Below are 27,029 nucleotides of genomic sequence, written 5' to 3'. Positions count from 1 at the left end.
TCATCATCATCATTCGCGTCCCTCCGTGCTGACGACTATAACCAGCGGTGTCAAGAATTTCCTTTACCATTATGCAGTAAAAAACGGCTATTATTTTTATTGATAGGCGGAATGTTGCTCGTTTGATTGGCAAATAGTTGTCTATAGAGAGCAGTCTTCGGAACGTTTCGGAGGCTCTCAGGGTCATCCTCTTCGTTAACCCTTCTTATATAATCATAATGAATCAGCTTCTTACAGATGCATGGATCCTAGTCGATGACAAAATCTTAACGTGACTCTAAACCGCTGAAAGCCGTCTAAACGATTATCCTCGTACAAAACTAGATAACCAGATGCCGTGCGCCCGTCATTAGATTAACAACATCAATGACGTGAGCCGTAGCTATGGTGACAATCACAGCTAATAGATAAAACGGTATCACCAAATATAGCCAGAGCGACAGGGTAAACGTTCTTATCTGTCGAGTTAACAAGGTATACAAATACACACGAGGATATTCTTGTATGCACGTATATTAGACTAAACTATCTTTGACTTGTGTATCAGGCGCGCTTAAATCTTTTCGTAACGATTATTTCGTGGCACTACAATTTCGTTATATAAAACGGGGTGAAGCTTTCTAGTTGTTGTAGCAACATGGCAAATAATTGCCGTAGGCAAGACCAAGTCAGTCGTTGATCTTTTTAACGATGCTTGTGCACGTTTTTGATGATTTCGGAAAGAACGACACACGACGAGATACGACGATTATAACGTACTATATTCTAGTTATGTCACCGAAGTACTCTATAGAGCAAACTTGATGCAGTCTAGAACTAATAGCTCTCGGTCAAAGCATATAGCTGAGTCCCGTTATACGATACATTTTTTATTGATGAAAGATTAACGTTGAGAGAAACATTCAAGTTCCACAAAATAAGCTCAAGTAAGAACAACTTTTGCAAATCTTAGTTCAATTATATAAAAGAGTAATTCGAAAGTTTTCTATGAAGAGCATTTTCTGTTTATTCTGCTTACCTCAGCGCGCTTGAGCATCTCCCACTTGTTGAGTATCTTCATGGCATAAACTTTATGCGAACTTTTTTCTCGCACTACGGCAACTTCCCCGAAAGCACCGCGGCCAATTACTTTCAGGATCTCAAAATCGCTGCGTGCCAAACGCTGGCGTTTCACTTCGGCGACAACGGGCGACACTGCAATCCAATTTCACGAATTAGAATCTTTTACGACCAGTTGTATATGCGCAGCTACCATTAACAAGCCGAGCGATTATTAATTAATACCAACACGAAAATATATCAGGAACTAAACACGTTGAAATTTCAACTGAAGCTAAATACACAGCTTTTATTTATTTAGTGATCTTATCCTTTCCTTAAATAGCGTTCATGTAGATAGAAACCCGAAATAACCTGGCGATGAAGGCGCCTACCAACTTGAGCAAACATACGCACTTTTAAATCTTATCAGAACTAAATAAAAGGACGAGTTGAAATTTTAATAAACTTGACTAAGTTGTCGAAAAGGCCATGTGTCTAAAATATTCCCACGACAACTGTTGCACTACGAACATTATCATTTTAATATTTCTATCTCTAATGCCCAATAATTTTTGCAATTCCAATAACAATGCAAAGTCTATATGTTTTGTGTAACTTTAGAGCAAATGTGAACTATATATATATATATATATATATATGTCTCCATTTGTATACATTATGGATCACTAGATCTAAAAGTCGCCCGCCGTAACTGATGTATAGTTGCATCGGTCTATTTACCTTTTCAGGTAAGCTACTGTTCTGAGTATAGGCCTAACAGTTGCAATCGATAGGTGTAACCGCGAAAATGAGTGGTCTCTTAAAGCTAATTTTGCGGTCGTTTACCATCAGGTATATCGCTGTGCTTTTTAGCTGCAGAAGTCCGCATTGCGGCCACAGGCACACTGAGGGTTATATCCAAAAAAGGCTTTCTTGTCAACGGTGTGGAAAGGCCAAAATTATGAAAACAGTTACTACCGACCGCACTATTTCGTTACACTAACTATATGAATCAGAGTAAATATATGTACACATAATTCCCGCCTGAATTCTATAAAGAAAGCTTATAATAGCGACTGCAGACCGCTATAAAATTGTTTCTGTAAAACTAGTGACTCAGTGTTTCTTTATCATTGGTTAACATTACCAGATGCCACTACCAATGTGGCTGAGGCGGCATTCTGTCAGCACTAGATCAACATTAGCGATGAATGTCATTTTTCAGATGATACATCGTGTCAACTGAGCTGTCTTAATCAAGGAATAGGGTCTTCAATTATCTCATGTACAAGAACAAGTTATTGGGACAGTTCATTGTTCCTTGTAAAAAAACAACTTTTTACAACAAAGAGCTTAAGATGCATAATTAGCGCTCATCTACATATAAATGAAGCGTTAAAAATCCGCAGCACAAGTAACAGAATTTAGCTCATTCCGTCATAGCGACCCGCATCAAAAGGTTTCTATTCCGGCCCCACTTAAATATAATGAGCTACAAACTTATCAGAGGTAAATTAGACTAAAATAAATTACATATATACATTTCGAGGTTTACATAGCCCTAGTTCCAGAAACAGAGATAGAACTTTTGTGCACGATTGTAAATAAATGAAAGCTTCGCATAACCTATAGCAAAGCTAACGAACATGAACTTCACTTTTCAAACATTTAAAGAAATAATATGCTTACCGTTCTGAGTAACATGTTTCCTAATTTATGAGCCAAACGTGAAAAACAAAAGTTAAATTAACGAAAAAAAAAATGAAATGGATAGCAAGCATCGAAGTTGCATGAACCTTATTCTTTTTAAAGCAGAAATATTCAGAGCCCTCTAGATAGTTGCTGAAATTAGGCCAAGCTTGTAAAAAGTTTCATTGTATTGAAAACAAAGTCAATTGCAGTTCAACGAGACATAGAAATGATGTTATTTGTCAGGCTCCGTCCCATCTGATTCACTTTTTACGATGATGCACGTAGATACGGTCATAAATGATTCACGTTCGTATGCTACTTCCGGGTGACCCAAATTTTGTATAAATGCTAGAAATGTACTTACGCCCAACAAAGGGGCAGGTCAGAACTTCTTGTGGAAATAATTTATGCTTAAAGCCTAGCTATCCATCAGGACAAAGCAGAGACAATGGAAGAACGAGTACTCCCTGGAGATCAGTTACTCTTCTAACGTGTGCATTCGACAGGCCCGAATCGCCGCTGTTTCCGAGCGTACCTTCAGGCCCTCGACACAGGACGGCTTTAGCCTCCTGACCGCTGATCGCTACTCGACTATGAAAACGTAGTCCGTGGCGCCAACAGTTTTGGAAGACTATGTATTCTAAATGGCTACACGACTGGAAGTGTCTCCCTGGAGAACACTTACATTGTTTGTAATATACGCTTTCACCTGTTTGTATAAAGAATACGTGTGTATTGTAACTCATAACCATGCTGTCACGACTATAAAAATCCTGTTCTACCCTTCTGCGATCGTTATCTTTCGCTTTCGACAACACAATTTCCCTAAAGAACCCGCCGATCCGACAGGGTCACGCGCGAATCGTAGAACAAACTGTTTTCTGTGCTTTCCGTAATTTTCGTCCAGGGTATGCATAGGCCGGTAAAAATCGGACATAGAGCTTCGATAATCGTGACACAAGTCTAAAGCGAATTCGAAATTCGGGCTGTAACATGCTGTTACAAATAGTAGGCCTAGAACTCCAATTGGCTGTTTGGTGGACAGTGGCCTTACGCGGACCATAAGGATGAATTATTCGTTCTTTAACAGTTTGAAACAGTTGCATTTAAAAAATCCTATGTTTTGAAATACGCAACGGAACCGCCTATTAAAATGATCTCTTTGTTCGGGAAGGTTCACATATCCTTGTATTGTACTTTTATCCCATCCAGTGTGTAGGTCACCAAGAAAGTAATGAAACTGATTTAGATCTCGTAGTCGTGTGCACTGTATTACGTTTAGCAAAATGATTAAAGCTGAATTTCTATCTTACTAAAAAAAATCATTTTATTTTTTGATTATGACTACTAAATCGACCCCCCTTTAATAACAAAGATAAAAAAGACCGCAACTCTAAGAGAAACGTTTTTTGCAAATCGAAAAAATGTTTATTAGTATGAAACATGAAAAAGCGTCGTCAGCCGATTCGTTTGACACAGTTCCGTTCTTGGCAGGCAGAAATACGATAGCCACAAGCCAAATGCAACTAACTGTCTAGCATATATATAGGCTGACTATTCTGGTGGACCGTGAACAAAATTACTTTCATGATCAAAGCCACATGCGGCATTGATCATTTATAGTTAATCGAAAGTCGTGATTGGTAGAGTTGCCAGCAAAAGCAGAGCCTTTAGTAGATTACAGTAACATGGATCCCCGAAACCCCAAACGATCAGGCTCAGCTAACCTGATGAAAAATCGCATAGGCGTCGTATGGAGTTTTACTTCACTGTAGGTGTACATCTCGAGTTCGTTGCGTCTGAACATTTGCACCTTCTTTTGTTGTCCGGACAACATGTTATTACTAAAAATTTCCTAGTACAACCCAAAAGTACCCTTACATAGTCAAGTACACCAATGAGGCACAGTAATCATTCAAATATGGCAAAGGATGAACTACATTTTTGCATAAAGTCGTAGTAATTACGCCATGCATGTACCACAACCAAATCAAAAGCACAGCGCATATAGAAATAACGTGTGTACGTGCCGCTATTTAGAATAAAAAGCTAAGCGCGATGGAAGAAAGCGAACGTAAGTTGGAAATGAAAATATATAATTTCGTACTGAAAAACGTTTTGTCAGTCTACCAAACGAAAAGATAAATAGTAACGCAAAACGAAAACTATATAACCTTTACCTCTTCTCGAACGATTGGCCTATCATTCGGCAGTTTGCAGATAACTTCATAAAGTCAAGATACTGAAATCCGTCGTTGAACTCATACCTCACGCCGAAAGTAGTTTCGTGTCAGAAAGGCTATAGGGCTCTTTTATTAAAAAAATTTTGAACCAAACCTTTGAAGACGTTAGACTAGAAAAGGCTTCTAGCTTTACGATGACCTTCTCTAACATAGACGAAGTAGACTAACGAAACGTAGACTACGAGTACAGTACACAGTATTCCTAGTAGAGAATATATTAAAAAGAAGAGGTGCGCCGGACTACTGGTAGTGGACTTATATCAAGTTGTCTACTATGCGTTCATTAAAGTTACCCTTAAATGGAAAATGTCATAGAGAATATTTCTAAAGGGAAGTATCCTGATCGGTGTTGTATTATTTAGAAGCAACTTCGATTACAAAACTACCAGTGTACCCTTTTTCTTTCATCGACTGAGTAAGGTCATTGCAACAGTTAACGTCCAACGAATAATATGAATCACCAGATCCACATTGCATTAGCAGATCCTTATGCCATTCGGTAGCCGAAGGGTCCTCTCCAAGCACCGATAACTGCTGCTACTGCCCTAACGCCTGAGCATCGTTGCGTTTACGATGATCACCAAAATTACGCTTGCCGGTCTGGCGCAGATAACTTTTGGACAGTCCGCGAACAGGGGCCCCAATGGACAGCCCAGGTATGACAGAGAAAAACCTGTAAACAGTGGATGTTTAATGTACCCACTCCATTACTGATAATATGACGGCCAGAATTCGTCGCTTACCAACCGGTGAACTTCACTGTTCTGCTGGAATGGGCGTACCACACGCAGACAGATACGGCAGCAGCCCACTACCATTTAGCAGTGCACAGATGACACCGTTACCTCTTTGGTAATCAAGCGGTATTCAATGGCCAATGCAGTTCCTATGGAAGTTTACATTCGGTGAGCAGAATGAATAGATAGCTGTGCTGCAGGGGAAAAATACTGTAAATCTACAAAAGTAGACATTCAGCTCCCTGGCGGGCAGAATGCTAGATATTGTAAACAATACTTTGCGCTGTTCAATATGAACAACGTAGTTGTCTTGTCGAAAATCAAGTTTTAGAAAGCCAAATACACAAATTGAAGATATTTACAATAATCAAAGAGCGCATATAATGATATCTGATAATATAGGCAGGCGCATGTAATAAAAAAGAGCTGATATTAAAAATCACTGAATTTTCATTATGCAAGGATAAATGCAACAGAGCGCATCTTTAGCTTTAAGTGTAAGTCGTGCCGCCCAACCCTATACGATTAGAGTTCTGAGATAAATGTACACTCACATGTTATGAGCCAGTTTGATCCACAAAGACTGACAAAGTCGTTGAAAGCTACGTGTGACATAACTTCTAGCCAAAATGATGTTTTCTTCTCAGTTAAAGCTTTGTTATGTTATTTTCTGTAGCATAAACTCGGTAGAACTTATTTGAAACAAAGCCAGCTTCTATATCGAAAGCGTAATATTCGCATTTTAATATTAAAATTTCTTAGTCCACCATGGTCCATTAAGCACGCATAGAAAAACCTGATCCATCTGCTTGATTTTGAGTTTTTCCAGTGAAGATCTTGAACATTGCATGATCTTCAATAAAATGTTCATATAGATAAATACCGCCCTATCTTCTACACTTCAAATACTCTGTCCTGTACTTGCTTCTGTTTGATTCTCAATAGGACAATCTCCAACAAAAAAGATCATACTCAATTTTAAGGATTTGCTATTTTTTTCTTGCCTGAAGCAAGGTATTTTAATCTATCAAATATTATTCTATGTTAAATATAGTTTCAAAGTGATTTGATGCCGATATAGACATAATAGAGAAATTTCCACATATTCGGACTAAAGTCAGGCCAGATCTAATAATCATTAATAATAGAATTAGAAAAAGGACCAGGCAGCTTAAAACCCCGTGAGTTTCCGTGATGCTCTTGTAGGTGGACAGATGGGCACTCAACAGCAGAGTTTCATATCAAACATATCCACAGAGATTCACCGTCCTAATTCGCGTGTTCGATATCTCTGTCCTTTTGTAATGAAATACGACTTCGCGAGATCTGACAATTCAGTTATTCAAGTGGATTGTGTCATACCATCTGACGTAAAATGTGCCTCGTGCCACCGGCCCCTATTTGGTCGATTTAGAGGTGCATATATATATGTTTTTCGAACTGTAACAGTGCTCATTCCAAAGTAGGGAGCGACAAAAAGACAGAAACAGTAGCGGAAACAGCAGTGAACTAATTAAAGCAGAACGACTAGCGTGTTAACAGCAGCAGCAGCGGCTCTGACGATGCTGAAGCACAAGAAAGAACTGCCCTGGTAGGAAGCGCCATCATGTCATGGTGAAATGAGGTAAAACTGCTGACATCAATAAAAATATCGACGAGAGACAACTACGGCAACGCTCGCTCGACGTTTACATAAATACAGCGAAAATACAGCAGGCGCCGCTTGTAACGCCAACATAAGGTGTTGTAGGCACGATTCGACAGAAAAATCCCACAAAAAAGCGCTTGGCCGTAACAACAAACCATACAACAGTCATTCAATCAAAACAAAATTTAACCACAATGACACAGGTTTCATTACTAAACGAGTCGAGAGATAGAGTGAAGAATCGAATGAATTTTTAATCGACAAGAAGGTGTTATGATACCGGCATATGTAAACATTGTCAAGGCTGAAAGAGTAAGCGTTGGTTTTGTCCTTAGGAAAACTATTTTTTGTTACTGTGGCCTTATTCCTGGCCACATTGTTCAGCCTGACAAAAACTACCAGAACAACGAACCAGTGCAATATGGCCCTGTTGATGAACTCTGACAAATCCTGTTTGAAGGTGTTTTGAAAATTTTTGTCTTGCTCTGTTTCTTTATCTTCCTGTACTATGGAATATCGAATTACCACATAAACTTCGCTTTTGACACAATACGATGAACAACTGTTCAATACGTTTTACGATGATAGGATAGCTCTAAATGCAATTATGAGCATACGCCAACGCATGCTCGAATAATGCAACAATTTTGCTTCTAAAGGTAATCATGATTGATGCTTGTTTCTGTCAGTGTAGCCTCGATCGAAACGGCTGCGGATTCGCAAAATTGCCGACCTGTGTTCTTCTGAACGAATAAAATCCCATATATGAACAGCGAACAACAAAGAGAAATTCGATTAGCCACACGCATCAACGCTTTAATAAACTTATTAGGATGTGAAAATTCAGCTGTGGTATAGCAAATCACGAACCGGTTACCAACAGCGTTAAAGCATTTTGTCACTATAAGATACCACACGATTGGAAACATCAAATTGAAAAGCCGTTGTCGCTCCAACCTTATTAGCGAAATTTCTTGAACCGCTAGAGTGGGTTGATGTCGCTAATAAAATAGTGCTGTTAGCAGTCGTATCGCCTGCCTTTGTTATTTTAGCATTCAGAAATTATGCAGGCGTTTCAGATACCAGCACGACTTAGCCGAATTATCCAGCTTTTAGCCATAGACGACGACGTGCGTAAGGACCACGTTTACCGTGGCTCGCGTAATTGCACTCTGTCCATTACCGAATGCAAATAATTATAACCCTACGATGTAAGATCAAGGGAAACTTGTTTGAGATGACGTAAGCGGACTTGGTTGTAATCACCTTGTAATCAGGGTTCTGGAAAATCGAGTTACGCTAGGAACATGCTGAAAACAAGCGCAGATCGAAGCAAATGCGTTACAACCTCTGCCACACAATTCGGTACATTGAAGTCTTATTTAAGAGTAGTATTTTCGTTAAGTTTATTGTAAAACAACCTGAATTAATATTTTCGAAGACCCAAGTTGGACCTTAAATATATTATAACAGGTGTGTCATCAAAAATACTCTAAAACGACAAACACCGATAACATCGACGCAGATAAAGAGGAGATTCATTTTAACAGAACAAAATAAGAAAGAATGTGCAGCAATCGAAGACAAGACCTTTGAACACAGATGAAAGCGTCCAAACTCAAACCTCGGAGCGTAAATGGCCTATATAAAACCAGCTAACTTTTCCTGGCAAAATTTTAAAATTTAATTCATAGATAGATCTAGGAAACGGTAAAAATGCCACTCGAGAGCTACCGTTATATCTTATGATCTTATTATATTATCTCTTATATTATCTTACTAACCAAGCTGCGCCTAACTAGTCATTGAGTAAGGTTTTAAACCTATAATGTCGTCAACACGTGCAACAGTATGCGAGATAATATATTATATCACTAAAAAAGAAAACAAGGTATAGCAAAGGCATATATTAAAAAACATCCTAACTAATCGCCTCACTAAAGCAATACACGTTACCGAATTACTGTTTAAAACAAAACTTTGACTTGTGGACTGTTCGAGCTATGGACATGAGTCCGAGCAAAAGTAAAACGCACAGAAAATTTGCTCTAGATATTAAATATCATCTAAAACTCTGCTCCTCCTTCAACAGTCGGCATCAAAGGAAAGTTCGAGAAGAACACTGTCAACAGACTTCGAGTGCCATACGTAGAGGTGGTTTGTCCTGTGATACTGATAAAGCTTTGACTTACACGCTGAAGCGCGAAGCTGCAAGTATTGCGCTGAATAAGGCTGATTCGCGAGGCGCCAATGCAAAGTATGATCTGAAGGACGAAGTTTGCTGAGGAGGGGTTGTTCAAGTGTCGCTGTTGTTATTTCAGCCCAGCTAAATATATAACAGCATAGGACGTCTTCTCGACGCAATGTCCATCGACAATACGGCGGAGAGTGAACTGGCCAGCGACGTGTTCATTGAAGCAATTCGACGACACAACATCAAGTAGCATTGATACTTGCATTTGGAAGCGATTAGGTTCGTCCTCTAGTGGGGAGTTTTCTCTATTATTACTAAGCCAAAAGGGCATGTACAAACAGTTAAGGCTATTAGCTGAAGTAACGAATAACCAAGTTTTTCTGAATCAGGCAGAACTCTGATTTACGAAAATGATAAGCTACTTGGATTGTGAGACTAGAAAACTCATACGGTATGACTTGCAACCTCACGGATATACCTGTTCCTCAGAAGCCTGTGTGACAGAGTACAACTCTCGAAAATTTTTGCATTTAATGTTAGTTTACAAAAACTTCACTTGATGGAGGCTTCAAAGATGCAGATTTGATATTGCTACTACATTTTAGGCCACTGCCCAGTTAACGTCTTCATAATTTTTTTATATCGATAGAGGTAAATAAATAAAACATCTATTTATAGATCTTAAATCTATTAAAATTTAACTATTGTGAAAGCGCGGCTCATTCTCTTAGAGACGAATGATTCAGTTTTTAGTCTCGTTACGTCGCCACATGCGCGAATACAGGTAGCACACGGTCCTAATAGTCAGGAAAAGTGTATTTGCCAAAGAATGCGGCTTATGTTCTGGCACATTTTTATTCTGATCTTTTTTTGTCGTTTTTACAAATGAACCTTCGCTGTTTCGACGAAATTGCCCCATAGATTAGTCACGGACGTGTTTTGTTCGCGAGTTGAAGAGTTTTACGTCGTTTCGATGACATCTACTTCATTTTAGCTGACAAACGCTATCGATAGACAGTAGCTTAGTCATTGAGCTTACAATATTTATAGATACTTAGATCCATAGAGGAGGTATCGTGTGGTGGTATCGTAACTGGCAAACAGCAATGGGATCGTATACCTACATAAAATGTAACACTTCATAATTTCGTAATTTAGTTACAGAAGGGGGGTACATCACTATAATAACAAGATACATCTCGACGCTACTGGGAGAGCGCTTATGGCAACGGAAACTTAAACTTACAGAATTTAACGGATAATTGAATAGTCGTTACGTATCAGAACTTGTACCCACAGGTTGCGTCCTCGTTGAAATGCTGAGTATTTCTTAGATTGAAACTCAAGCATAAAGGCCTAGTAGAGCGTAAGTTACCTAGTAGAGCGCGCTCTGCCCTTGTTTTCCTATCCAACATTGAGCACACGTCCACGCATAGTTAGCGAAATAAACTTCTGTACGTTTGTTGATACATCAGTGCGGGCGAAGTTGATGGCCGTCGTGGTGTTTGTGAACGGCGATGCGATATTGTTTTCAAATGTGGAGACTTGAAAGAAAGGAGTGTCGTATGTTTACGATCAATAAAACTAACATGCGATCTATTAGTAGAAGCAAATTTCTCTTTTTAAAGGCAAACACTTGATCAGTTGGCTCTATCTTACGCGCAAATTTCCCAGAATGAAACTCTGGCTAGCTACAAAAGGTTCACTCTAATTGGACCCCCTTAAGAGATCGTTTTGCGTCGAACAAACCCACTACCCCAAAACCCTTAGCAGGCCAGTGGACAAATAGATTGGTAGAAGATGTGTAACGCAGTGTAGCAGTGGACGAACATTATTAAAGAGAAATTTGAAGTCAAGCAAATTTAGCAAAATTAAGACAAATATCGGACCTGGTAAGCAAAAACAGGGCTAGCCTGGACCTAAGAACCTTTGTATAAAAAAGACAACTAAAATTGTTACACCTATACCTAAAGCAGCCACCTCTCTCCAGTTATACTGGCTGGACCTGAGCTTTCAGCAATATATTGAACTAACTAAAATGTTGAAGATCTCACAGATACACACATTTGAATAGACACGTAAGGCTTACTCATAAGCAATCAAAACCCATTTACTATTGCTATTATATTCTGACCACTAAGGTAATGTTGTTGCTACTTGTATTCAAATGCCCAGGACACGAGTTAATCCGAATACCCATGCATCTACTACAGGTAGTACTGATACAAGTTCAAAATCTACGTATGGAATACTTCGAGCGCTGTCGCAACGGATAGCATAGCTTCTCATGTATGCATGTCCTTTGAACCATGCCATCACCTAGGTACGGCCAAATGCGCGCATACGAGCGTAGGAACATAGGAATGCCTACTCTAAAAACTCGTAAAGCTTTATTGGTGCTACTCATGAGACAATTTTATTCTACCATTATTATTATTACTATATACTAACCAAATTTGACGAAGCCCTGTAAAGTCTTGTCCTTGGAGAGTGACGATCGCACACATTCGTCGTATAGTAACAATAGACAGTCAACGAGAGAATCGACGGTGAACGCCGTACCGCCGACTCGAATATGGTTCCGGAGAAACATATTGTCGACGCGGGACACACGCTCCTTTAGACTGCCTGCCATTATCTATATGTGTGCGGTTCTTTTCGCTTTTCAACAAATGACAAGTGACAGCGCAAAGGATTTTGACACGAATAGATTAGCTAGCGACTGATGCTGGACAATCAGCGTCAGCCTGAAAAATCAGGCGACACCGGAAGCTGCTAGATGAGGTTTTTTCCAGACTCAAAGCGTCCAGTCTACATCGGCTGGCTGACGCCAAACACTACGAGGCAATCTTCACAATGGCGACGCGAATGTGCGAAGCCTGTCTCTCTGTTTGTCCGTCTGTTTTCTGAACCCGGACTATCGAGTCGGGTCAAAGGAAGTATTAAAGATTACGGCAGAATGGGTTAGGAATACGTCTTGCTATGGTTAGCTTTCATTACTTCTGATAGAGCCGCTGTTGTTGTTGGCGTCGTCGTCGTCGCGGTTTTTCTGACTACCTACTACCACTAGGTCATTGCCAACGCTGCATTTGACCTGCCGTGATCCAATTAGATTGATGAGGCTACAATAAAACACATGATCATCACTATTTTCACCACGACAACCGTTATTACCACTGTAGATTATCCGCGCCGTGGGGTACTCGTTCTCGTCATCATTGCCAATATAACAACACACGCACATTGTCACGCTAGCACGTATTTCGCATATACTTCACGCTGCACTGATTACATGACTGTTATGCATGGCGGGGAGCTCAGCCGGTTTCTTGTACACTCTGAGGCCACGAACATCACACAGTGCTGGCAAGCTAGTACCGTTGGACCAATTCTGTGATACGAACAAGGTGCGACCAAAATCACCGACACCAACCTCGTCGTGTGACTGTCACTGCGACCACACGATAAGTCGATACGATCGCCACAGATCCGCCGAGATGCAGCATTCTTTCGTCCGTCTGGTCTGCTCTGCTTTACTTTTTACAATTTATGTCCGCAATATTCGAAAAAACTGACCTGTGCGCTTCAGGTTCACGCGACACCATCCTAGTTCGAACGCGTAGAGGGCAATGGCGGCAAGGTAATCCACAGTACAAGCTCCAGTCGTGGACCTTGGTTTAAATTCATTGCCATTGCTTATTGCAGCCTTGCCGACCAGTAGAATTGACAATGGCAATTAAAGCTTTATCCGAACAACTTGTCCAATCCGAGGGGAAATTGTTAAATTTAAAACTATTTCGAATAGGAGAAATTGTCCGATGTTGAGTCTGGCTGGGAACAATGTAGCAAGTAAAAATGTATTCCGGCGGATAAAGCCGTAAAGTGTGACAAGAAAGAAAATTTACTGAAAGCGAACGCTGTAAAGTCACGTCGATAGCGGTTGTTTTAGATGTATAGCTTCGTAGATCCTGGTATTGTGATAATTTGGTTTGTGTGGTCCATCCGTTGAGTACTTGGATAGGCTTGCATGGACATATGAAGGTCCTGTACCTTATTCAGACAATAGGACAGCCAGACACGCGTGGATTTGGCACCGCCGCTAAACAAATATTAGCGATCTCCTTCACTTCTGGACGTGCCGGTCGCTGGAACCGCCGGCAGCAGTAGTAGCACAGGCTGTTTTCGTTTCTCTTGTTCTAGTGTTAGGCGGTGCTGTTTCGGCTCAGGAAGGACCAGATCCAGTAAGGAATTGTTTTTCAGGCTTTCAACATTTAGACTTCAGATGATACCGAAGCTCACGAGAATGTAACAAAGCCAGCAAAATATCAATCTGACTCTGATGACAGATAGTACGGCGGCGGCGGCGGCGACGGGGACGGCGGCGGCGGTGATCGGCAAAACAACGTTATCCTCTGCGCATTTGTCGCGTTACGGACGCAGGTGACAGCGGTCATTGCCAAAGACGATGTCAGCAATCGACGAACCAACTAATCGTACAGACGAGGGGGAGCAGCGCTAGCGATGGCACAAAGAGCTGGATTCTGTCGCACTGGTCTGGCACAATCACAAACTAACGATACGGAGACACAGTGAACGACACAAGCCTCAGAGGCGGCCGCAGCCACAGCTCGTTATAGCACTACTGTAACAGGAGCACTGTTACGCTGAACACGAAGACGGCCGCTGGATGACAACGACATCGTCTCGCGATCGGAGTCGTCAAAGGAGAAGCACCACGACGACGACGACGATAACCAGCACTGCCGCCGCGGCAGCAGTACGAGTTAGAGCACTACAAACCAACGCACACGGAGGACTCACACGCTGACATCGACACTAACACAGACAGCAGCAAAGCGAATGCTGCGATGTTCTGTGTGTCGCGGCCCCTCTCTCATCATGCGAGCACAACAGCTCTTGGGCGGCTGTCACGTCGCGATTGGGTGTAGTAGGGCTGATGCTGTGGTTTTCCACTAGTCACCTCTAGCGCTGCTGGTGCTGCTGCGACCACGGGCAGGTTACCCCTCTCGTTCTACTGAAAATCGCTTCTGTTGCTGCTGTTTCTTCCTTCTATCTTCATCAGCTAATGCTGTTCTCATAGCAGCGACAACACCCTCCGCACCCGATCCTTCGAAACGAGCGAGCAAGCAGCCGAGCTACTCACTCTCCACAGATCTCCTCTTTTGCCCGCCGAGCTCCTGCTGCCAGCAGCCGCAGTCAGTAGAACCGTTCCACTCAAAGGCAGCACCGGCTTCACGGCTGCCGTTGCCACATTCGGTCCTCTGGCGGTGTTGTTCGGTCGATCGGTTAGTACGTCAGTTAGTCAGTCCATCTATCAGTCGACAACAGCCAGAGAGCAGTAAAAGCTGCTGCCACCGGCAGCAGCAGAAAGTCTGCAAGTTACTATATCTAGAAGAAAATTGGGAGAGGGAAACTGCGACTCTAGCAGCTGTCCCGCGACACCGCTAGTGCTGCGGCGACAGCATAAAGCAGCAGAAAAAGTATGACATCAACTTCTCTTGCCTGGCCCCCTACGATAGCTTCGAGCAGCGTCAGCAGCAGGAATACCACGGACAGCAAAAGCTCTCTAGGAGAGTTCACTCCACGACGACAGCAACTCGTTGAGCGACCTCGTCTGCAACTACAAATGATCCTGCAGCTGCTGCTGTTGGGGGAGAACAACGACAAGAAAGGAGAGCGCAGCGGTCCAAAAGTACAGAGCAGCAATAATCGTACGCAGCAAAGCTGATCGCCACGGTGTTATTGGACACCAGCGTCAGCACACCGTATCAGCATTACCATCACAATGACCAGTTCCTCTACCCGTATAGCCAATACATGCTGCACGCGTCATGCCAGCGACAGCAGACGGCGGCCAACAACGATGGATAGACAACGCAGGCTGTACAGCCTGACACGTCGAGATACTGCTACCGTGTTCTATCTATCCGCCCATGTAAGAGTGAGAGAGTCCATAGCCGCAAGCCGTCCCGTCGCACAGCAGCGAAGCGACAACAGCGCTAGCTTTGTTGTTCGAGCTGGCCCGCTGCTTCTCTTGATTGAGTTCGCGGAGCAACTACTCCACAGGCGGCGGCGAATGCAGCAGCAACATCGCACCTGGACACAAGCAGATCGACTGCGACAGACACGGAGAAACCCAGAATGGGGTTGCTTACGGCGAAACCGCCAGAAAGTCAGCCGACTAGGCGGCCATGCTGTGCTCCCTCCTTCCTCCGCGCCACCGTTGTTGTTTCTATTCCCGCTACAACTGCGACTGCTCAACTCTGTTACATGGTGAAAGGAAGCGATAAAATCTAATGGTGCAGACCGCCACTCTTTCTTTTGCTGTTACCGTCAACCTGGCATAAGTGGCAGACAAGCAGACAGATTCACTTCTATGCAGCAGGAGCAGCAGCACTGGAATGCTACCGCTCCCATGTAGGCAGACGTGACGAAAATGGCCACGGCGGCTGCCGCCGCCGCCCGCCTCTGCTAGCAAAACCCAACACACGAGCATAGCATAACACGTTCTATACAAGATACAAGTTCAGAAAAGGGAAAGGAGGAGTTTTTGAGAGGGAGTATTTGAAACTGGTCTGTGCGTTGCTGCACTAAAATAAAACTGTCTTCCTACAGATACCTAAACCGTTGGGAATTTTTCAAACGACTGGCAGCCAACAGGAAACAAAAAGTGTATATGCGGGAATCTAAACCTAAGCCTGGCAGACGAACGCGTTACCCCGCTGCGCTATGGCGGGAAAATTCATGCACTCCTTGTGGCGAGCCACGCCACTAAACGCTGAGCGGACGGAAAATCTGCGATGGAGCAGGACCAGCTCAATACTGAGTGAAAAGGTGTAGTACGCCCAGAGGCATTGTTCAGGTCGTGCAGTAAACAATATAACGGGTTCATTCCGCTGTTTAGGACTGCTCTCCTCCTTTTGCGATAGTAACAAAAAGAGCGACGAAGGAAAGAATAGAACGATAGTGGTTGGCTATATAGGAGAGGCTCAATTCCATAAACTTGCTTGTTGGGAACAGCTTCAGTCGGCGGGAAGCTTTGAAGCGACCAGTCAGGAGCGCGCTAGAGAGAAATTAAATAGGCGTAGCTATAGTCACCATTTAGCAACAACAGTAACGTGGAAAAAGGCTCACAGTTTAACACGCATACAAAAGACGTCTGCAGTGTAGGTTTAAGCGCTTGTAAATATGATTTGAAGCTTCTTTTTTGTGTATGATAAATTATGATTTTTCCTAACGGAAAACAATTAGTATCGACCAAACTGTTGAGGCTCAGCAAAAACCAGATGCGAGAGACCATCGTTGGCGATCGAGGAATCCTGGTGTGTAGTGCCCCGCTAAGGACCTCATAGTAACAACAGAATCGTCGATGGAAACAGACACTTCGTCGGTTTAAGTAGGGACCGGCGCGTCTGCAGATTCGAATGTTGTTGCGGAGAGGGTGACGTACAGCCAAAGTTTTGGTTCGCAGACAGGCGGCTATTTTTGTGTTCGGTAACAGGCATGAAGGGATGGGGGGGGGGACTGTTTTAGAAGTCCAGCTGATGTGACAGCTCCAAAAAAAAGGTTGCTATAGACACAAGTCATGGGATCGAATCATAAGGCAAGTTTTTGCGAATATTACATGTTGAAAACGTGGACGTGCAGATCATATAAACGCTATTTTGAATTATAAAATGATTGGATCACAGTGTAATTAGGTGACCTTGCCGATTAATACTTACGTACAACTTAAGGATAGAAAGCAACTTACTTAATAATAAAATCTTTGAGTCTCATTCAACATCTACTCGGCCGACAGCAGTCTAAGATAATGAGGACAATATAGAAATTTTCATTTTTAATTTTCACATCAACAGATTTTGTGACAGCGTTATTTTAGTGAACTATTCAATCTAAGCTTAGAATTATAATGCGCACAGTGTTCTTTAATTAATGATTTAAATTATATATTAATTAATTAAAAGAGATGGTGTATTTCGGTTGTTTTAGCAATTAACTGCTCGGGCCGTGGATGATCTGAACCAGCGATGGGGCGCTGTAGAATCAGCTCTTCGCATGGCCGTACTACAGGTGTTTTTGCCTATTTTGTTTTAAATAAGTTCATCTAAACATATGGAATACCCAAATATAATACGCCTATCTTGTGTTCCCCATCAAAAGCGATCTCTAAGAAAAAAAATGTATAAGATTTGCAATTAATTACAGGGAATCGAACCCTCGGATACGGTCGCACAGCATGTTCGTGTGCTATGTGGACAAGCTGATGGTATGGGCAGAATAGCGCAACTATGGCTGCTCACCCTGGCAGAGAAAGTGATCAAAAAGACGATGAGAACGTTCTTCGCTGGAGTAACGACTGTAGAAGATATTCTGCCAGCGCTAGAGACTATGACCATTGACGTGAATAGGTACTGATCAAAAAGGGTTTCCTGTCGACAGGTTTTCAATAGAGTATACTTCACTATACTTGATAAAATACTGTGTTCATTGTTTTAGTATATATATTATATATACTACAGTCAATAACATCACGTGCTTCTATTTGACAAGAATATTATCGAATTAGCCAGCTAATGTGGTGGTGCCGGTCAATAAAGCAGCATTACCGTAACAGTTATAATGCCGATTGCGCTGATATTTAGACTGCTGAGTGCCGCTCGGTGGTTGGAAGCGCAGTGTCAAAGTGTTGCAGAGATCGGGGAAGAAGCGATGGAGGCCGAATCTGCTGACTGTTCCCCTTCCAAGGGCCCGCAGCTTTCCTGTAGCCAGTCCGAGGGAAACAAAGACCGGATGCTCCCTAAGACTGAGCTTCTTGAAGTCGAGGTTCTCGAAGCGGTGTCGCGAATTTCTAGCGCTCAGCTTACGCCGCAGGTTGATGCGTTTATGTTGCAGCTGTTTCAGCAATCGTTTCGAGCGTTTCATAAGACCCAAAGGTAAATATGCCGCCGTATTTAACAATCCAATAGGAGCTTCACCTTCCAAATTAACGTATTTAACTCACTCTGGCATAACGTATAAATTGAACAGGGAATCATTTTCGCAAAAAATGTGGTTAATAATAGGTTTTTGTCTTCTATATAACGAATCCGAGGTATATAATGGCATTGAGTGCAATTTCTAGCATGACAACATATTATCACAATATAGTATTTGATTAGCTGGGTCCTTTTGCAATTTCAGCCGCGAAGATTGTTCGGAATTGGTCTTCTGTCCGGGATGTGGTGCCGATATTGTCGAGGACGAGGACACGGCTTGTAGGTGCGCGCAGCTGATGCGTGACTTCGTGCGAGTCAATGAGCTGCTCGACAAGACCCACGTTTTTCCGACTTTGCTACATGACTGCGTGCGTAGTGTGGCATTCGAACGCATCCGAGGACATGTCCGCGATACATGCCAGGGCGACTTCGAAAGCAAGTGTGCCGCTAATCTCGAAACGTGGCTTAATGACACAGTTGGCGCATGGTTACAAACCATTGCAGGTGAATTACGTGGAATCTCAATTGCGAAGTCACTGTTATTTAACTTTTAAATGTCGACTTAATCTGTAGTAGTTGCACGTTTTAGAGACTTGTTTACCTTAGTTTGTAACCGTTTTGGCTTCACCTATTCGGCCCATATGCAAAAATAACCCAGATTTAGGGAATTAGAATAACATATATGCATGTTACTAATAATGTTTTACAATATATTTTTATTTTAGGTCCAGCTTCATCGGTTGTGTCCACTTTCAAGAAGCACCTACTCTATTTCCTGTTGGATATCTTTATTGATTTTCGCGCAGGGCAGTTATTTGATATGATTGTCGATTTTCCCGACTCGCAACCTGCCCTCGAAGATCTCCGTGATTGCATAGCCAAGGTAGCTGAAATGTCTCCGGTACCGTTTCGTGTTTATGAGTTGTTATTTCGGCTTAGAGCAGTGAAAAAGAGGCGTAGATTGTAATCGCCTTTAAAGAAAAGCATTATGTTAACTTACATTAGTTCGATTCGGCCTTTTGCAGGTTCGCAGCGTCGACAAGCTCGTAGCCAAACTTCGCGAAGCTATGGAACGCCGGTTGTTTCATCCCGGGGTGAAAACTGCTGACATTATTACGGCATATGTATCTACGATCAAGGCACTACGGGTATTTGAAATTGTTCCTAGTCGATTGCGAGAAGCATAATTGGTCTCTATCTTAAAGCGCTTTTGCATTTTTGTGCAACACAAACAATTGGGCTAAAGTTCAGCAAATTATGTCTCCATGAAGAAACTTGTGCTTCAAGGTATTTGGCCTGTGAAAACATGTAAATGGATGTTTTGCTGTCATAGGCTGTGTATACTACAGACGCGTACGCTCTGTGCACATTTTACAGATTCTGGACCCGTCAGGCGTCATTTTGCAGTCAGTTTGCGAGCCGCTCTCATTATACCTAAAGTCACGCGACAATCGTGACAACACCGTTCGGATAATTGTCTCATCGCTCACAGACGAAAATAACGTTGAGCTGAGCGCAGAGCTCGCCAAGTGTAGTCAGGTTTATTTTTTAAAGAAACTTACGGATATTTTCTTTCTATTACGGATAACGATTTTGTATCGGGCACAGCAGATGCGTAAAGCTACTATGCGACCCTATTTTGAGTTGAATATCCTATTTAACCAAAGTTCTATACGTTTTTAGAAAGGTCCTATAGATTCGTATGGTGGGTCCTCAGACGATGAGGAGGGTGATGGCGATTGGCAGCGATGGGTTCCACACGCTAGGGTGTCAAAGATGATCAGGTCGGTTTGTTTTCTAAGGGTATAGTTCGTGAAAAACTTTGCCACATGCAAAAGACATACGGTGAAATAAATATGCTGTAATTATACATATTCCTGTAATCACTGCACGCTTATCATAATCGTAATTAGCAGATAGGAAGAGTTATATCGACCTAACTTATTTCGTGGATGTCTCAACGAGCTTAAAACACGCTTCATTTACAGGATATTAACATACTTATCATTTGAATTGTATAACTCTATACACAGGGATAAGAAATTCTGTTTATGAACATTTCGTTGTAATTTTGTCCTAATATAGCTACTTACTGTGGAAGCTCTCCCGGTTTATGATAAAGCAAGGTAGATTTTGTGCTTTCTAATCTGACTGAACCGTCTCACAATCAGAATGCTGATATTAAAATCCCTTTTATATTCTAATTAAGATCGTCCGACATAATCACATTGCTCGTGAATATCTACGGTTCAAAGGAGGTCTTCGTCGAAGAATACGCATCGCTACTGGCTGAACGACTTCTTAATGGAACCTCCGACACCCACAAAGAGATTCTCTATATGGAATTACTCAAGGTAATTTCTTTTAAACATGCCGCTGCCTATCATCTTTCGACTGTGAGAGTGTGACCTATATGTGGAAATCGTATTACATGTTCGTTTATGAGAAAATGATGGATTAATTTAATGCAGTAATCGAATTCGATTTGGCTGCATCAAGTGTAAATAATATACTAAATTTAAGATGAGACACACTTGCTGCTACAAAGTCATTCTAACGTCTGCGGAAACGAATGAGGAAGGGACCGTAAAAGATGATTTTTAATTAAACGAAGAAGCTTCGATAACATATTCAATCAGCCGATTTTTTAGGTTCGTTTTGGTGAAGTAGCAATGAACAACTGTGAAGTGATGTTGAACGACGTTAAGTATTCGAAACGCCTTCACACGCAGATCATTGAAGAGAAGTTGCAAGGGCAACTTAGGATTCCTTTTGATGTGCTTGTCGTTAGCGTGCAGTTCTGGCCTGAACTCAAAGAAGAAACGTTAAAAATTCCTCGTGAGGTACATATAATAAACGTGGTGCAATTCCTGCTGTTTGTTTCTAATTTCATCTCCTTCTACTTATTTTTCTATCGTGTATGGCATAACGAGAAGCTTTCTTTAGTTTTTGGTAGTTCAGAGATGTGCTCTTTAAATATCGCCTATGATACATTACACAAATTAGATCCTATTTACGCACTGCGATATCTGGCAGCTACAACAAGACGATTAAAAAGTTTTTCGTTAGGTGACCGAGGACTTCGATAAATTCCGGAAAGAGTATGAAATTCTCAACGGAAATCGTACTGTGAACCTTAAGCCTCAATTAGGCTACGTGGATTTGGATGTAGAGATGGATGATGGTACTTGCAAGACGTTCAAGTGTTCGACCGGGCAAGCTGCCCTTATCAACCTATTCCACGTAGGTCTCTGTACTGCATGATTTTGATTTCGCTTGCACGATCCCCACAAAATGATTTGTACTTGACAATGTTTGTAAATAATATAATATATTATGTTTTATCTTATTCTTATTATTTGATATATAAGAACTTGATAAAGCAAAGCACTTTGTTTAGCAAAGGAAGTTACATAATATGACCCTTCTCCACACGAATTTTCCATGGATTGTTGTTTTACTCGCTTGGTCGTCTTTGGCGTCCTTTCAAAAAGAGTGTTAACGTGATTTTTGCTGCCGGACTCATATGCGTAAAGTGTTGGCAAGGAATGAAAATGACACGTTTACATGTGGTGCACCTAATGTAATCAGAGACTTCTTCGCACTTGTATAATCTGTTTCATGCTTTCATCGTTGATTTGTGCCATAGGAACATAATCAGTGGAAGATGTCGGATATAGCATCGACACTAGAATGCTCCCGCATCACGGTGAAGCGATGGGCTTCGTTTTGGGTATCGACAGGTATCTTGCGAGAAGCAGCTGGCGGGGAAACACTCGTTGTTGCCGCTAGCGGTGAAGACGTTGGCGCTGAAACCGGAGTCGATGACCCCATTGACGAAGTCGATGATGACGAAGAGGATACTCCGAAGGCGAATAAGCAAATGGAAACCAAATACCAGGTAGCTTTTGCCATAAAATAATCCGCTTATATACTCACAGAAACTCGGGGTGAACAAATTCAATCGATGCTTTAATTATTTTATTGGTTTATTCAGATACTAGTTATATTATTTATTTATATTAATACGTGTCACTTATAAAATGATCAGTGTACAAGTTATTTGCATTTCTTAGCGAAACTTATTAATAGTGTATAGAGTACAAATGTTTGGTTATTATTATCTGTTAAGTAACAGCTGTTCGCTTGTTCTCAAATCTTTGTTGTCCTTGCTTGATGATTGCCTACAGCTAAAAGAAAATAAAGACTTCGAACAATTTTTTCGCAATTTCGTGTTAACAGGGGCATCTTCCATGGACGCGTTTATTCAATATCAAAGTTATTTGTTCAAATAAGGGCCTTAATTTCGTTCCTAAGTTTCAAAATTTTTTTTATAAATTCCTGAGTAACTTTTTAAGGATAACCGTGACTTGTTACAGCATCGCTTAAACATGTTAGAAAAAATGGTAGAAATTATACAGGCAATTTATTTTTAACAGTGATGTATATATAAGGTGGGGCATTCAAATTGGGAGAAAATTCTGCGGGCTGTTTGTCGTAGTGGGCATGCACTCACCCTTTTCTTTTAATACCAGAAGGAAGTTAGTTCTTTTTACAACAAAACAACAAACTCATAATATGTCGTTTTTGCTATTGCAGCGATGATCAACTATTATCTAGTCTTTCCGCACTGGACAAACTTGTCCCCACGATTGAAAGTGACTTTTTTTGGCCCAAATCGACCGTCTATATTATTGCTAGTTTCTATGAGGCTTTTGGAAGACCTAAAGGATATTTCTATGCGATAAAAAGATCGTTAATATGCTTTAGATTTAAAGAGCCCGAAAATCCATCGGAATTGTTCAAAAGCCATGTTTGACAGACTTGAGCTTACGATCGTTTTGAAGAGGACAATATCAATTGCCTATTAGATCGGTTGTACAAGCTTTAACATACAGTCTTTTTATGACCTTTTATGATCTTTTCAACTTTTTCACTGTTAAAGCCCTCGCATATTTGAGGCTTTTGGCCTGCTATTAGCCCAGCATTTAACTTCGTTGGGGTTTTTATTATCTACTGAATTCATGTTTACCAGTATCTCCTTATACCTGGTCAGTATAAATAAATTTCCAAAATAAAGAAAGAATATTTTGCAAATCGGCTGTTTGATCCCGAATTGAAGCTGCGATTAAGGGGAATTTTGGTTATTGTTGTGAAATATATCAGTTTTACTTTAGACTGCTTTAAAGCGATTCATAAGAAAACGTCTAGATTTAGATTCTTCACCTTATATATGAAGGAAGAGTAACAAAGAAAGGAACCGACTAATGACTGAAATCTAACAAGGCAATTACTTATTAACCATCATTTTGTTATTTACATATTGTTTACAGGTATATTGGAGTTTTGTTCGAGGTTTGTTGACGAACCTGGGTCAAGCTCCACTAGACCGCGTGTTCTCTATGCTGAGCATGTTTGTGTCACAAGCATCACAGGAATTTACCCTACAAGATTGCAAACACTTCCTCGATACGAAAGTACGAAGTAGCGAGCTGATTTACCAGGGTGGGGTTTACACCCTTGCGAAATAATGACATGCAAAACTGTATATGAGTTCTATGTATGTTTGTTAAATGTATCCTTGTTAGCTAGAGGAAAAACGCTCTGCATAACCTGATGTCTTAAAGGACAATTTGCTATAAATATGTTAACAATAAATATTACGTATTTATCTATCCTGGTAGTTACTGTAAACATAAGTTATCTAAAATGATCGTAATCAGCCCACGATTAGGTTTAAATGTATGTAAATCGGAATTTTTGCACGTATACGAGATTATTTCGTTAGTAATTTCATGAAAGAGAGATGCCTATGAAGCAATAAGTATTTTAGAGAGAATCCGTACAAATGCTTGTTATAAAAACCGTTTTTCTTGATTCATTTAACTGGTGTATACTGCCTAAGTTTCGTTCTCGAAAGAATCGATTGATGTCGAAGCAGCTTAGTAGTAATAAAACATTAGATCCACTGAGCAAAAATTGTTATCCTATGTTGTTATCCACAAAAAGCACTTGCCTTTTGTGTTTCTTCGACGAGGCCTGGGGCAAATCATTCATTTCTTTAATTAATGTTTAATTAATTTGTGGGAGTTATTCGCATTCTTAATATTTGAAAGGTCAAGAAGGACATACTCGGACGAAATGAACCTAAACCGTTGATCTTAAAGGAATTATACTTCCAATCTACGACTCCTGAGCAGCAATGACTAATAAGAAATCCTAATAATGTGCTATAGGTAGTGCAAAAAGTGATAAACAAAACGGATAAATATAGTAAGTAGAATGTGTTAATGTGTTGCGCGACAGTTGTGCACGGAACTTATTAAGCTAGAAAGTTTAAGGCTTAACCTATTATCCTCATATTAAAAAGAGACGCTTTTGTACCTACACAGTTATCGAATACCAAAAGTGCAACTGAAAATAAAATTAAAAAAAATTGTATCTGATTAAAGCATGCTAAGCCTCAATATTTGAAGCGCAGTTTTGTTTTAATAGAGAGTGCTATGTGTACGTGATCACTTGCTAGATAATCGTACTAACGACAATAATACTTCTTTTCATTTATTTCACAATAATAAGTTATTATCATAAGTAACGGCCACTTTTTGAACATTATTCCAATTTTAAAAATTGGCCGAAGGCTACTTTCCTCGGGCTAATAGAAACTTTCCTTTCACTCAGATATTCTTTCATTTGTGTTGTTTAGATTGCGTTTTTTTTCCGCTTTAGACTGGATGCTTCCACCAATAATTTCATCTACACGTTCCATTATAATGATAAAAAGGTAGTGTGAAAGTACTGTCGTTCTCTTTCTTCTGTGATTTTTCATTCTGTTGTCATTATAGTAATACAGATGTATACATTTAAAGCACATTCAAGCTTTTTTTTTCACTCGGTTACGCTATTTTATAAAAGATTAGCCAACGATTTCAGCCATATTTTTTCTGTAGGATTATTTTTCATCTGTTTTATTGTTTTCTGGGCGAGGTTTTTTTTATTAGGTATATTTTGTTTGAAACTGTACCAATTGCTCGAGATTCTAACCCTCAGAGTTATTTTTTTCGAAAATGCCTTCATTTTTTTCTTAGTTTACGGTTTATTATATTTCAATTAGTTCCCTACCCTGACGAAAGTATATGAATGGTTGTTTTTGCGAAAAGGTGTGTTTTGCACGGCAGAGAGTTAAAGAGTGTTTTTCAAGTAACTTCCGAAAAAACAGCTAATGTCAGTTGAAGCCGTTGGATCAACTCCGCCTCTTCGTTAAAAATTTCGTAAAGATCGAGACCATTTTGAGTGCTACAACTAGGCTCGTTACACGAGCGCAGTCTGACCTTAGTACTGAGTAATCTATGTCGTATCAATCATACACGTTCTGTTCAGTTTTAATTGCGGGCAGGTTTCCGAACGGAGAGCTTTAGCTTACAGGTAAGCATATTTTAGTGGATTAGTTACCTGTTTAGCTTTTAGGTTTTGGTTTAGTTAGGTTTTGAAAAGGGTCGTGTTTTGTGGTTTCGTTAAATGGGGTTGCCATCAATCGTCAGCGCATGCGGAGGAATTGTTACATCAAAGAGTGTAATTTAGAGTTCAGTCAGTTCGAATAGAATTGCTGCGAATAACGTCTGTAACTATTGAGTCATCAAGTCGGAGTATATTGCAACATGGAAAGCCTAAAGCAAATTGACCCCTCTTGAACAATGTAGAGAAACTTAAATGCAGTGGTAATGATACATGTGTATACATACCGCGGCGCGAGGCAGGATGACCGTTTATACAGCAAAGATCTAATGAAAGATGATTATATAGATTTCAGTGACCGACACCAATCGTGGACAACATTTTGTATTGGAGCCAATACAAAAACCTTAAAGATGCACTACTGATGACAAGTAGCTATTACTTATGCCTTTGTAGGCGGAACGGAAATTTATGAACATGTCGACGAGTTGCGTCCCACACATTGAGGATATAGGCCTTGCTTGAACTGAGGTCTGCTTTTCATCGAATATAATAAAAACTACGATAAATTACAAGCGTAGATTTCTTGAGCTTCTCATTCTGATGTGAAACATTTGTCCCAATCACAAAGCAGATAGCACTGGTAGGTTGAGCATGTGTAGAAATACTACCAATACTATACATTATATTCGCAACTGTATTTTGTTTTAAAGCATAGAAACAATCAGAATTTAATTGAAAGATCGTTACTATCGTGGGATTCTTGTCTAAGAGTAGTCCAAGTGATGATTGTGCTGTTCTACAGAAGCATGAACAATTTTACACACATGCATCCACATATGCACCACAAGACGGGCACCCTAGCAAAAGGCGTGTACTCTTAGAATATTAGGACACTAATAAATAATGTCTGACGAACTAGGCTTGTCACACTATGGTTTCCCTTTCTATAGAAAACTGTCTTTTTTATATTATATATATATATATATATATATATATATATATATATATATATATATA

General features: G+C 40.7%; 2 protein-coding genes across 5 annotated transcripts in view; one reads left to right on the top strand and one right to left on the bottom strand.

Moving 5' to 3' along the window:
- gek (serine/threonine-protein kinase gek) overlaps positions 1–15,938 on the bottom strand; it is a 42,633-nt gene extending 26,695 nt beyond the window's left edge. For 2 of the 3 annotated variants that reach the window (XR_002672485.2, XM_022800213.2), the window contains exons 1-2: positions 12,007–15,935; positions 1,019–1,194 (exon numbers count right to left, since the gene is read on the bottom strand). Coding sequence is in view for 2 of the 3 variants with exons in the window: in XM_022800213.2 (XP_022655948.1) it covers positions 1,019–1,194; positions 12,007–12,190 (360 nt within the window). In the remaining variant the exon portion in view is untranslated. Of the gene's footprint in view, positions 1–1,018; positions 1,195–12,006 lie in introns of all 3 variants that reach the window. The other variant, XM_022800214.2, reaches the window with a different exon arrangement.
- A 74-nt stretch (positions 15,939–16,012) lies between these two features.
- Positions 16,013–24,225, top strand: mr (anaphase promoting complex subunit morula). Of its 2 annotated transcripts, none has more exons than XM_086982359.1 (14): positions 16,013–16,410; positions 17,569–17,649; positions 17,785–17,987; positions 18,222–18,512; positions 18,760–19,058; positions 19,280–19,437; positions 19,580–19,702; positions 19,932–20,093; positions 20,238–20,338; positions 20,764–20,908; positions 21,206–21,397; positions 21,624–21,797; positions 22,204–22,455; positions 23,888–24,225. In XM_086982359.1, exons 1-14 carry the CDS (start codon positions 16,306–16,308, stop codon positions 24,083–24,085), a joined length of 2,484 nt encoding a protein of 827 aa, XP_086838485.1. In that variant the 5' UTR covers positions 16,013–16,305; the 3' UTR covers positions 24,086–24,225. The 2 variants fall into 2 exon arrangements, with proteins under 2 accessions (XP_086838485.1, XP_022655950.1); XM_022800215.2 differs by having other exon boundaries at positions 16,367–17,179.
- Positions 24,226–27,029: the final 2,804 nt, after the last annotated feature.

The sequence above is a fragment of the Varroa destructor genome, unplaced genomic scaffold (assembly GCF_002443255.2).
Source record: "Varroa destructor unplaced genomic scaffold, Vdes_3.0 BEIS01000003.1, whole genome shotgun sequence".
Classification (NCBI taxonomy): domain Eukaryota; kingdom Metazoa; phylum Arthropoda; class Arachnida; order Mesostigmata; family Varroidae; genus Varroa; species Varroa destructor.
This window is presented reverse-complemented; position numbering and strand designations above follow the sequence as displayed.

What these genes read in the sequence shown, in the direction of transcription:
- mr (XM_086982359.1), top strand. Translation starts at nt 16,306, where the DNA reads ATGGCGGGAAAATTCATGCACTCCTTGTGGCGAGCCACGCCACTAAAC. An exon ending in ATGACCATTGACGTGAATAG is followed by an intron (nt 17,988 to 18,221) that starts GTACTGATCAAA and finishes GCTGATATTTAG; the next exon opens with ACTGCTGAGTGCCGCTCGGT. An exon ending in ATGGTTACAAACCATTGCAG is followed by an intron (nt 19,059 to 19,279) that starts GTGAATTACGTG and finishes TTTTTATTTTAG; the next exon opens with GTCCAGCTTCATCGGTTGTG.